Source organism: Paramisgurnus dabryanus, chromosome 6, assembly GCF_030506205.2.
Source record: "Paramisgurnus dabryanus chromosome 6, PD_genome_1.1, whole genome shotgun sequence".
NCBI lineage: Eukaryota > Metazoa > Chordata > Actinopteri > Cypriniformes > Cobitidae > Paramisgurnus > Paramisgurnus dabryanus.
The window spans coordinates 28017595-28031442 of record NC_133342.1 but is presented as its reverse complement, the minus strand read 5'-3'; the positions used below and the strand labels follow the sequence as shown (position 1 = coordinate 28031442).

At 37.9% G+C, this 13848-nt stretch overlaps 1 protein-coding gene across 1 annotated transcript in view; it reads right to left on the bottom strand.

The window, feature by feature from the left end:
* The window catches only part of rbm33b (RNA binding motif protein 33b), a 68864-nt gene that overhangs the window by 42301 nt on the left and 12715 nt on the right, over positions 1-13848 (bottom strand). Inside the window, exons 6-9 of the mRNA XM_065276246.1 lie at positions 5468-5558; positions 4198-4448; positions 2916-3164; positions 1492-2043 (exon numbers count right to left, since the gene is read on the bottom strand). Coding sequence (XP_065132318.1) covers positions 1492-2043; positions 2916-3164; positions 4198-4448; positions 5468-5558 — 1143 coding nt within the window. The remainder of the gene's footprint in view (positions 1-1491; positions 2044-2915; positions 3165-4197; positions 4449-5467; positions 5559-13848) is intronic.

Here is a 13848-nt window from a genome sequence, read left to right as displayed (position 1 = left end):
GCTAAGCTCCTCAATCCAAATCCGCCACACTAGCAACTCTTTATTTACAAGTATTAAGAGAACGTGCCCACACATACACAATCACTCTCTCCTGCAAACACTTATAGATTAATTGCACGTCTTCAGGGGGTGACATCCAATTCTGAACACCTGAAAGATACTTGATACTGGAGAGAGGGAATGAGATAACATTGTCAGCACGGATGAGACTGACAGCCGAACAATGTCCCTGGGTAGCATCCTGCTGATCTGTCTTTCAAACGGGCCGCACCACTCAAACGCAAGCTCATCAATTCGGCAGTCTGCAGACGTTTCTCCACCACCGCCACCAGCACAACCTCTATTAAGACTGACACCCTGTTATCTTCATCGCTCGGCAAAGCTTGCGTGCCTCTCAGGATGGGTTACGGAAAGACAGAGATGTAGGCAGAATGTTGTGTAAAGGCTGGGTTTGTTTAGAAAGGTCAAACCACATTAAAAAACAATTCTATGTTGCTGTCACTTGAAAATAATACAGGAACTTTCATCAGTAACAAAAAAGTGTGTCACGTTTTGTGGATATGTAAAAATCAATCGAAGAAACAAACACTGTCTCCGAAATCGCTAACCTCCATACTAGTATGCAAAGTGAGATTTATGTCCAAATTCATTCATACTATTCAAAAAACAGTAGGTGAAAAGTACCCGGATGATCTACTTATGGCAAGACTTTAAAGTGTGCATTCGATGGACACTTTACTGTCCCATGAACACCCGCGAGAGGAGTCACCCAAAGAAGAAGACGAAGAAGAGGCATCGCCATATTCAATAATGTCGGAAAGAGGATGTAGTACATCCGAATGTCATTCATGCTACACCTATTCATACTATACATTCCCAAATTCACGATTTTACATTTCATGTAAGTGTGTATTAGTATGTTAACTATATGCATAAGGTACAAACCCCAAAGTAAACAATGACGCAAGTTATCGTCTCCAACATAAAACATATTTTTTCTTGGCCTACAACAAACACAGATTGTTTACTTCCTTGGATTGGTGATGTAGTAAAGACTGACATTATCATAATTCCTCCCGCTTGGACTCACAGCTTGTAAGTTAACTGTTAGCAATGCATTGTAAGCGAATCTTTCAAACAGGTTTTCCGGCTGACGTCAGAGGTACTGACCAATCACAACGTACCAATTAGCTGGCCAATCAGGGACACAGAGCTTTTCATATCGATGAGTTTTGTACAAAATCTGTGCGTTTAAGAAAGAGAGGGAAATGTGGAGCTACAAAAATGTACGATATATGTGGAAACACGCTTTGTATTATACCAAATACACAAAATAACGTTTTTAGCAAAGAAATTGGTGCCCTTTAATGGTCAATGAGTAGGTGCTTAATCTAATTTAGTACGTACTGTCACAGTACACATTTCAAGACTTTCATTTTAAACACGGTTGAGTAGAAAACAAATAAAGGTACTTTAAGGTGTAGTACTTACACCTGGGTTACAGTGTCTGACCACTCCAATTTTGTCAGGAACAGGCGTATCAGAATCTCTCATCTCTAGCATCCTCATCCCTCCTTCCCAAATTTCCTGTGCTTGTGATGGCCATGCACTGCTGCGGCAAAGCTTCCTGTGATCTGGCAACGCCACCCTATTTGTGCTCTGTTGATGTGGGTGATTGTACCGCAGCTCTGGCACCCAGCGTCGGGCGGCTGGAGCTTGTTGCCATGGCGGCTGAGGTGTTGCCACTGAAGCATGGTACTGATGCTGCTGTGGAGGCAGGGGCTGGTATTCTGGATGGCAATTCAGGTCAGAACAGAGAGAGGGATTGTGGGATGACGACTGGTACGTAATCTTTTGAAAGCAAGATTTCGGGTTTGTCTGCTGGACGTTTGAAGCAGGAGGCCCAAGTGGGTGTTTTTGCTGATGCTGATTGTTGTTGATGGCCCGCAAACGCCTCCTCTGCTCCTTCTCTCTGATGATCTTCTTCCTCAGTTGTATCTGATTCTTCAGCTTCTGCCTATACAACTCATCTTCAACACCAAACTGAGGATAACAAAACGGACAAGTTACATGAATGTATAATCGATTTATTCGCAAAAGTTTTTAATTTATTACTTTATTACATACAATGGCATCTTGGTTAATTTGTTTTATTTGTAGTATTATTTTTTAAATCCTTGTTGATATGGGCAAAAATATCTGATGATGGTTTGGTGTTTATGCCTAAACAAGAAGCAAAAGAAGAATGCAGAAAAAAGCTAGATAGACAAATTGATTTTTAGAGCAAAGCTTTGAAAGGGCCCTGACAACGGCTATTGATTTCTGCCTGACTGCATTGTTAGAGGTAATAATTGGGTCTAATGAACAGCTTTCACTCAGTTTGCTTGACCTTGAGCTCAATGAGCTTTAGGTGAAAGGCTCTATTACCACACACTTTAATAGCAAACTCCAAAGAGAGAGAGAGAGAGAGACCTAGAGTCCTAAAAGAGTCAAAAAGAAAGAAAGTTCGACTCCACAACATTAGTTGAAGGGAAAATTCACCCTTTATTCACATTTTCTCACTCTCATGTTGTTAAATCCTGTATAAATGTCTTTTTTTTCTGATGAATGAGGGCAGATATTGTTTTTAACAAAACCGATCAGAGGCCCCATTCACTTCAATAGTGGGAAAAAATAATACTATGGAAGTGAATGGGGCTCATGAACAGTTCAGTTACAAACATCACTCTAACTTTTTTCCTCCATGTTCATCAAAACAAAGAAATGTATACATGTTTGTAACAACATGAGGGTGAGTAAATGACATTTTTGGGTGAACTATCCCTTTAATGGCCATTATAATAACACAGATGTGATGTCATATTAACAAGGTTTACATTTAATAAAGTTGTGATTGTGATGGACATTATACTGACCACTTCATTGTTTTCGATGTTTAGTTGCTTCGCAGGGAGTTTTTGAGGAGCTGAAGGAGTTTGGGGCTCCTCTGCGACCTTTTGACCCACATTTTTTCCCATCATCCCTGGCGCTGATGGAGTTTTGGCAGAGATTGTAGACTTGGCACTTGCTGGCTGCCTTGCAGCAATGGGCATCCCCCTGGCAACAGCCATGGGCTTGGCACTCGATCCCGTCCTGACAACGGCTCGTACCAGCACAGCGGGTTTCTGTTTGGGATGGAGGTTGTTTGTAGTGATGGCTATTTGCTGCAGTTGGTGTATCTAGGTTTTGAACCATACTAAAACAATATTGAGGGCTGCTGGGTTTTAGGAGATGACATACATAAAAATGTCAAAACACTTGACCTTATCAGTGGTAGAAATGGAAAGATGAGCTGGACCTTCTTAACTTAATTTTTTTTTGGAAATATTAGCAAAATAATTTAGATTAGAGTACTGAAATTAATAAATAGATATATGTCAAGTCACTTTAATATCAGGAATGAACAAAGAATGCAAAACTACTAAAATGGTCAAAATCTCAACTTAACCTGCGTTACTGAGATAATAATGGTACACGTTCTAAAACTTAATTGTGTACTGTATAAATATGTTAATATACAATGATGACGTTGTTTATATATATATATATATATATATATATATATATATATATATATATATATATATATATATATATATAAAATGCAATAGCAGTATAATGATATTGATGTAAAAAGTAATAAATTAATAATGAAATTGAAATTGAAAGCAGCATATTGCCCAAAACTACTTTAAACACTAGAGGGCAGTGTAGCCTATGTGTGCATTTATCCTTGAGGAGAAATGGGCTCATTATTACTTACCCAATTAGGCTACTACTTAAAATACATTAAAGTACATTCATGCATTTTAAATACATTATATTAATATTTTACCACAAAACATTGGGGGCCAGAAGAGGAAATTATAAGGTGAAATGACTAAGCATCACTTTAATGAGCCCCACAGCTCAATCTCTCCTAGCACATGAACGAACCACTAGGACACAGGTCCATCAACCAAAGTGAAATAATAAACTACAATTAGACAATCAGGTATTAAATTATGAGAATTACATCACAACGAGTAATAAGTAAAATATCTAAAGACTTTTTTTATTTATGGGGCTAAATACACTGAGCAATGTCAGAAGTCGGCAGCATTCAGATGCCGCATGAATGTATCAACATCAATTACAAAGTGTCTCATTTGACATTACCTGTGCCCGAGGTCCAGAAGGCGCAGCAAAGGGGGGGACAGACTGAGCTAATGGATGGTTTTGGAGAGGGTCGTGTGCGGGGTGAAGATCGATGGGCCCTTGCAAAGTTGGACTGGGCCTCCAGGGGTCACTCTCACATGCTGGAGGCTGAAGGAAGCCCTTGGGAGTTGGTCCAGTGAAAGGCGGATTAGTGTCCAGGACTGAAGCAGGGTGTTGTTGATCAAACATATGCTGTCCTGGGAACCTTGGCTCTTTGAAGGAGGGGTGAAGCAAAGACAAAAGAGGGGAAGTGAACATGCGGCTGCCATATTGCCACATTTCCTCTGATCTAATGTGACATCTCTACTTCTGTGTGCATTCTCTGTGTCTGACTGCATACAGCAGGTGTTGAGGATGGAGCAAAGGTCAAATGGGCAATACTCTCCAATTCAAATATTGTAAATTCAACACGTTAACTCCCAGGTAATTGTTTATCTAATATTACACAACAGCTACTGTGTGTAATAGTATTACATATACTGTATGTTTAAATATTTATATGTATATACAGCGTATATATGTGTGTGTGTGTGTGTGTGTGTGTGTCCAGTGTCCCATCTATACAACATTACTGTAACAGATGGCTCAGGTACAGAAAAAAATAATGCACTACATATTATACATGATGTACTGCATCTTGTGTGTAGGGTAAATACATGTAGTATGCATATAATTAGGACATATGTTAATGTTAAGGGTTACGTTAAGTGATCATAACTATGGAATAACTAAATAAAATAAAAAATGTATATATGTTATATTCTCACATCTTTACTGTAGTCACCCTTTGTCTAGAATTTGCAATGTACTTTAGTTATTTTATCAAGCAGATTTTTAAGCCAGAAATCATTTTAAATAGTTTAGAAGAAATACACATGTCTCTTATTTATTTTTTAGCTTTTTCTTCATTATTTATGCATTATATTATATTTTTTTTGTCTACAAAATAATTTCACATTATTCACAATAATTTCAATTTAACATTTAAGATTATACTGTACAGGTACCTTTAACATGAAATATGGAAGGCATGAGAAACTGAATGACAAACATCTCAGCTAAGTGACCCTAAACTACACTATCACTGTAACAGATGGCTCAGGTACTGAAAAAAACAACAACCAGCGCACACAGGGATCTAAGCATACACCTTCTTAGACCGGATGTATATGAAACCCTACTCGCTCAGCCGTCTGAAGTGTCTGTATACCACAGGGATATATGGTCTCACCGGGACTGCAGCAGTGTCTGGCAAGGGTCTCTTCTGCTGCAGGCAGTCCCGTGCAGGAGTGCATGTGATCCTCACGAAACTCCGTTTCACTCTAACACAAACAAACATCGGCAGGGAAAAAGTTCACATGCATAAATTAACTTCAAACACATAAAAATGTAGATTAATTTCAAAATTAATAGCAATACATTAGTGATTGGTATTTACTTAAAAAAAAAAAAAACTATGATTTAAGTTCAACTTACTGATGCAATTCTGCACTACAAAGGCAAAAGTCCGTAACTTTGTTTTTGGTCGAAAATAAGTTATTCATATTTTTGGGACATTTAAGACCTTCTGTATCATGTGGATAAGTATCATGTGGAGAAAATAACGATCAAGAGAAAAGAAAAAATGACAACTAAAAGTCACTAAAATGTCCACACTTTAGCGAGTTAAGGTCTTTTGCCTTTGTAGGGCAGCATTGCTGTGGTGCTTCATAACTAATTTATTCTTCCTTCCAAATAAATATTGCTAATAGTATAAAAACAAAATATAAATAAAATCCATTAACTTCATAAGAAGAGACACAATAATATGGTTACACAATAATAATCACACATTAGGAGAGACTTTAAGAGCTAGCGGAAACTTTGCCGACACTCGCACCCATTATCACACCCATCAGACGTAATTGCCTTCAGCTTTTCACAAAGAGCACGATACAAATCCGCTAATCCTTTCAAAGACATCCTAACCATCCCGATTTCACCTTTATCCCCTTAAATATCCATCTGGGCTCTCAAATGAACCTTTTTCCACTGTACTTTGCTTAAAAACGCAGCCCCTACCTCTGTTAATTACCTGATGCTATCGTTCCTAATCTAAATTCTAAACCAGAATTGATTACTCCTCTTTTCTGCCTCTCCTTGGCCTGTGTGTGAATGAGATTCAAGCCAAGTCATCCTAAACAGAAAGTTAATCAGCCGCTCTATGCAACAGAAATAACTGGCCATTGTGCACTTAATCAGTTCTCCACTCAAAAGGTCAGTTCCAGCCCCTCAGTAGGATTTAATTAAAAACACTACACAAAAGCAAAAGCCGCTTGTATGAATTTGATAACCAAGCACGCTCCTTCAATGGCTAATCCTGCATTTACAGAGTGTGAGACGGGGAGGTAGGGAGAGAGAGAGAGGTAGAGAGCTGCCGAAGCTCTCCAGGGCTGGAGCCAGGTGTGGATTGCACGGCATTCAATAACGGAGATGATTTAGAGGACAATGGGAGGGTCTTTCATTAGAATCATGCTCTGCCTGTTGTCTTCCACTATCGGTATTAGAACCGCCATTGAAACGGCACTGATAATGGGGAAAACGGTCACGCCACTGGGCCTCGTTCCTGGAGGAGAGGTGCCGCTGCGGAATCAGAGAGCCATAAGAGAGATATTTATATTCATTGCACTTTGAATAAGAGAATGCTGTAGGGCTACTGCTGATAAGGTCAAATAAGGCCAAAATGATTAAGTCAAGAATTTTCCTAGGGCGTTTGCGGAAAAGGTTGGACTTTTACTAGCAATGATATAATCTGCAATAAACAAGATTTAAATAAAAAAATCTTTGGATATAAATAAGCACAAAGCAGAGAAAAAAGTAGGGCTGCACGGAATTAAAGTCACAAAATTGAAATTGAGAAAATTAAAATTGAAATTAAAAACTTCTATTTTTTCAATATTGTGTTTGTTTGTTTTTTACAAATGACTGTGAGCTTTGTTACTAAAAAAAAAAAATTCACTTAAAAATCTCCTCCCCTCATCAATCTCTCCTTATTTCCGTTCATGAGGAATGGCGAGGGGGCGGGGCCCGGGAAAAGATTGCGGCAATTAGCAAATAGCAACATGACCCAACTTCCAATGATCCAATCAATTCTGGATGGACAATTTCAACTCCCGCCCTACCTTTTTTCTTACTTCAGAAGCTGTTTCACTTGATGATGTGATGTACAATATGTGATACAATTAGGGGTGAACCAATTCTAAAATCACACAGCCGATATTATTCAAGCTATTTCATGTACTACAGCTTTTGATCAGTAAGTCCTTATCGATCTAAAATCACTGTTAGTTTGAGTCGTTTATAACATGCATTTCAAAAAGCAACCCTTGTCAAACATAATCATTATACATATTTTTTATTATCTTAAAAAATACTTGAAAAAGTTTGAAGAACAGTAATATAAATATATCCTTAAGCCATTACCAGGAGCTGCGTATCATAGCTGTGCGCGTATGGTTCCTCTGCAGCACATATTGAGTTTTTGCACAAGAGCGCCCTCTGGCTTTTGGATGTAGTGGCATTTCACCGTAATTCATTGAGAAGCATAGACCTGAGACGACTGAGCCCAACTGGTGTCAGAAAGTGACAGCTCTGCAATAACGGTGTGAAGTGTTTTAGTGTTAAACTATGATTTTTATGGATCCTGTGTTCTGTCGAAGTCTGTTTCCCTATATTTCTCTTTACTGTTTCTTATAGCGTTTTCACCAAGTTATGTTTATTTTTTAGATAAATTCAAAGTTTATACGGCTTGGCTACTGATGTGTGTGCATGTATGTAACGTATATGTATTGTTCTTTATTGGTAAATCAATTATTTTTACAGTATGAATCGCTTAAGTACACATAAGAGCAATACTATCATGTATTCTATATAATATCATTTATTTTTTATCAATTATTCACAATTTTTCTGTTTTCTATCATTTCTTCCTTATACTTATAGCCTATGTGTTTGCTCTAAAACTATTATAAAACTATTATGTTTACATACAAATTAATTTTAACTACTTTAAATACTTTACATCATGTGTTTGTTATATTTATATATTAATTAAGTATGTAAACATCATAATTTTAGAACAAACAGAAAGAAGACATAGGCTAAGATATAAGGTAAAAAAAAGTAATAGAAAACAAATTTAATTAAATATTTAATAAGTTGTGATACAATTGATATTATGAACTCATTCAAATCTTTAATCCTTCTACATAAATTATAAACGTAACGTTAGGAAATCGCTATAAGAGACACATAGAGGGAACAGACTTGGACAAAACACCGGACATCTTCTCTAATTATTTTCTATTCTAATTATTAAAAGATTTCCAGATGATTTAATCCCTCCAGTCTGTCCGTTTAAGGGCTTATTCCAACCATAAACACCTAAGTTTATCTTCAAATGTTGTCTTCAATGATTATATTCTATAAAAATGAAGGCCATCTTTTTTGGCATTCCTATTCTGACACTCAACAGCACAACAAGACATTTTCTAGTGAGTTATATTGTTCGTTTCACTTGTGTATAATTCATTTCCACTGTTTTTCTGCCACCACATTGCGCGCGCAGCTTGCAGCGATGTAACTGTGACGTCTACTCGCGAAATGGTCTATAGCAAGCATCATTAGCCGATATATCGGAGCACCACTAAATACAAAGCATCACTTTCTCAGTCTCACCAGTCTCTGTTTTCTGCATCTACTTAAAACTTTGACTGTACATAACTTTTTAAAGTATTAAAATCATTCAGTTATTGCAAACCATTTCCATATGTATATTGCGATATGCACATATCTCTCTTGCAGCCCTAATAAAAAGTGTGTCATTTTTAAAATGCACCACTATCAATCAAATGACCTTGAATATTTGCGATGCATTTTGCAACAAGATGACATTTTTATATATTCACAAACGCCCATCTGAACGATTTGTGACAACAGCGAATTAAAAACTTGCGGGCAATCCAGTGATCCATAGCAAAGAGGCTTTATCAGCCTCGCTCCCTATCAGAGCTGTCATTCAGCCAGTGCAAACAAACAGAAGCCAGCCCATTCTCTGCTGCAATTAATGGAATTAATGAGATCTTTCACTGGAGGCAATTCATCCATTTCAATACAATGGAATACTCCATGCAGTTCTAAAATGAAGTTTAAAATGATAGACAGGATTAATATTTAAATACCTTTCTTCAAAAAAATATTCCATACACACACAGGGTAACACACACACACCACAGATGGGACCCTCTGTGTGTGATTGTATGATAATGGTATGATAATCGTGATTAATCAGATGCCCACTGGCAAATGGAAGTTTCCAGGGGGCATTTTGTCACTTGCATTCTAAACGGCATTGTACCAGGCCTTGATTCAACACCGCTGCTGATTGGCTGAGGTTTAGCTGTTTGCTGAAGTGCCATACTCTGATGAGAATCACATTTGGGAGCGGATCTAAGTACTACATCATGTACATCCAGAGTATATGAAAAGAACCAGCTCGTACTAGGTAGTCAAGTCTTTTCAGCCAGCTATGAGGACGCTATGTGGCAATCGTGTGAATCTGTCCATGCACTGACTTACGCAGCCATTTTTGAGTCGATCTTTAAACAAATCAATAACCAATAACACTGATCACCCCTGGTACCACTGGCTCTTAATGCATTGTGTTGCCTTCTTGAGCATCAGTGAACGTTTGTATCTTTTGTTATAGTTGTGTCTGAATATCTTAATTGTCATCAGAGATAAATCTCAACATCATACAGTCAATTTTGGAAAGGGATCAAACATGCAGAAGATGCTTAAATAGCATCAGAACCTGAAGGACTTATTCCTGAAGAGCATTGGACAGTTTAATGGTGAGATCAAACAAGAGGCTAATAAACAACAATAAAAAACATAAAAACAGTCATTGATAAGACAGATAATATCATACAGTATTTAAAATCATGGGTATGTAAACTTTTGAACTGGGATATTTTTGTAAATAAAGTTATTATTTTGTGTTTTGACTTATGTAAGCATCTGCTACGTGAAATAGTTAGTTGAAGACTTAATTTAAAACAAACTGCAATTTGTGTGATCCCATTCATTTTTTTGCTAAATACTAACATGTACAGCCAAACTAATTTAAAGGTACAGTATGGGTGTTTAGCAGCATCTAGTGGTAAGATTGCGAATTGCAATCCGCAATTTCAAAACGCAATGAGAAGCTACAGGACAAACATGTCGTCGTCCAAGACAACGTAGGGACAAAATGCGCTCTGTAAAACAAATTGTCTGTTTAGGGCTACTATAGAAACATGGCATCGACTTTCATGTAAGGGGACCCACGGTGTTTGTAGATAAAAGCGGCTCATTCTAAGGTAATAAAAACAATACAGTTCATTATGTTAGGTCTTTATACACCACTGATAATATAGTTATGCATTTTATTAGGGGCGTCCACACGGAGACGCGTATCACTGTATACGTATACATTTGTTATCGTATTGGCGTTTCATCCACATGGATCCGGCGTTTTGGGAGACTGAATCCGATATTTTTTGAAACCGGGTCCTAAAGTGGATAAATCTGAAACCGACACCCTTGTGGTTTCGTCTGTACAGCCAATCCATATATTTTGTGAAGCGAAAACGTCATCACATCACATGTCGGAAGCGTCACACGTAACAGCAACAACAATAACGGCGGACTACGCGATTGTGTTCGTGCTACAGAAGCTACTAAAGCCTTCAACAGGGCTATTCAATTGGCGGCCCGCGGGCCAAACCCGGCCCCCAAGGTAATTTGATCCGGCCCTTCATGTAGTCTGTAAAAAAGACATCTTTAGAATAAATTTAGTAAGTTAGACAACGGGCCATGGAGTTACGAGTTGATGCGCGTGCGTCTGTTTCATACAGCATGAGCTGCAGAGCGCGAATCACGTGACTGGTGCGAGCAGCTGTGTCACGTGATTATGTTCGCGCTTTGGTCCACAAGTTCAAGGCAATCGCCTCCCCCGCTCGCGCCCGCGTCTCAGGACGCGATAGCTGACAGTGCTGAGTTAAGAGACCGGACTCTATGGCTGTTTTAACTTTATTTGTTGTATTTCCAGCTTAAAAACACTGCCTTTTCCCACAATTGTTGTCTGATATGTCAGCTCAATGATTACTTGCTTATCCACAATGACATTTACGTTAGATGTCTTAATAAAGGAAACTCGTTGAAACGATTTTGTGAACTAGACAAAAAGATCCTGCCGTTTCTCCAAAATTCAAAGCAGACAAAAGCTCAAATATTATGCGAGTCATCGTTCTCACACAAGAATGCATTTGAAACGAGTAACAGTTAATCGCCCCTCGCTCACAGACCAGCACCTGCACCACTGTATGCGTATCACGCTGACAAACATACACCTAATTTTACTGCTCTTGCCAAATCTAAAAACATATTCTGTCTTATTAGAAGCTAGCCTAATGTTTGCCAATTATTAAGATGGCTGTTGTAGTTTAAATAGGGCTACAGTAATAATTTGTTTTGACAAAAAACAGCATAAAACAATTATGTTCCATATTTTAATCTTTTTTGTTATGTGTACTGAAGTGAGTAAATTAGCTAAATTCTCAATGAGTGTGATATGGATCTTATTTACCTATGGAAATGTAGAATAAAGCCTACTTTGACATCTAACAATGCACTATTGTTGTTGAATGCAGTTTCAAAATACATGTTTGTAGAAAAACCTATTGTACAATGCACTGGTTTTGTTTTTATGCAGTTTCAAAATATAACATTAGTATGTTTAATTGTAGGAAAATGTAGTCATCATCACTGTTATATCTCCGGCCCCTCATTTGAGATGGTTTTCATGAACTGGCCCCCACGACAAACTAATTGAATAGCCCTGGCCTACAAGCTTTATTACAGCAAAATCTATTGCTTCTATGCAATTGTAGTGACCAACAAGCGATAATGGACAACACCATACGTTGGTTATGCGCATGCTCAAAGTCTTCTTCTCCGTGTATAGTGTATCTGTGGCAGAATTACAGCGCCCCATACTGGTCCGGCATATATACTACACCGCTTTCAGTCGGTTTCAGTGGTTTCGTGTTTACGGATAATTTTTTTAGAGCAAGGGAAAAAATCTATCGGATAGGGAATGCACCGGCTTCGTGTGGACATAGCCTTAGAGATTGACCGATATATCTGTTTCACAATATTTTTCCCAATATTTAAGCATTTATCCATTATCTGATATCGTTTTTGTAATATCGGATTGACCATGTTGTGGCTGCTTTGAGAATTGTGCGCTGGAAGCATCAACAGCAGCAGGGTGCACAGCAAATATGACGGCAGAGTGACGCGATTTCATTAAAAGGACTCTGAGTATACTTACTTTGTTTTCATTAATCAACTTATTTAAAGGTCACATTCTTTCTGATCCCATATTTCAAACTTAAGTTAGTGTGTAATGTTGCTATAATAGCATAAATAATACCTGTAAAGTGATAAATCTCAAAGTTCACTGTCAGGCGATATATTTTATTTTACAGAATTCCCCTTTCAAAGCCTACAGCGAACGGCCGGTTTGGACTAAAGCCCTCTACTTCCTGGTTTAATGACATCAGTAGAACAGTTTTTCGACTAAACTCCGCCCACAGGAATGCGTCAGTCGCCAGCTAAGCTAACGGCAAACTAAGCTGCTATCGAATCACAACACGCTAAACAAGCTACACAATCAGAACTCTATATGTATTTCTGAAGGATGGACTTCATAAAACAAGGAAGACATCAGCCCGTTTTGAGGACAGTGAAAACAGCGCTATACAGATAAGTAAATTGTGTGAAACATATAATTTTTTTCACAAGTGAAACATGAACACTGTTATATTGCGCACTGTAAACACAATCAAAGCTTCAAAAACTCAGAAAGAACGGGACATTTAACATAACAGTCACAGGGTTTCTCGCAGAAAATATATTTTTTACAGGGTCGTCTGTTGACTGCTGAATATAAAACCCCTTAAATATAGGAGGAGTCGAATCAGCAAAAAAACCACAAAAAAAAATAGAGTACCGGCACCTCTTTTGGGTCACTTAAAGCACTGATCGGTGCATCACTAATATATATATATATATATATTCGAATCTCAAAACTGAAAATCGAATGTCAACCCACGGAACGAATATTCGAATATTTCATAAAAATGACACGAAAAGAAAGTTGTGCCACAAACAAAAAAAAACTATTTATAGAAATTTGTGTTGAGTGACACGAAAAAAAATGCGTGCTCAATGGCACTGATTCTGATTGTGTCGTTTGTTTAGTGTATTGTGATTCGATAGCAGCTTAGCTTGCTGTTAGCTTAGCTGGCGACTGATTTCTGCGGGCGGAGTTTAGTCAAAAAAATGTTCTACTGTTGTCATTAAAGCAGGAAGTAGAGGGCTGTGTAGTCCAAACCAGCCGTTCGCTGTAGGCTTTGAAAGGCAAATTCTGTTAAAGAAAATATATCGCCTGGCAGTGAACATTGAGCTTTACCATTTTACAGATATTATTTATGCTATTATGGCAACATTACACACTAACTTAAGTTT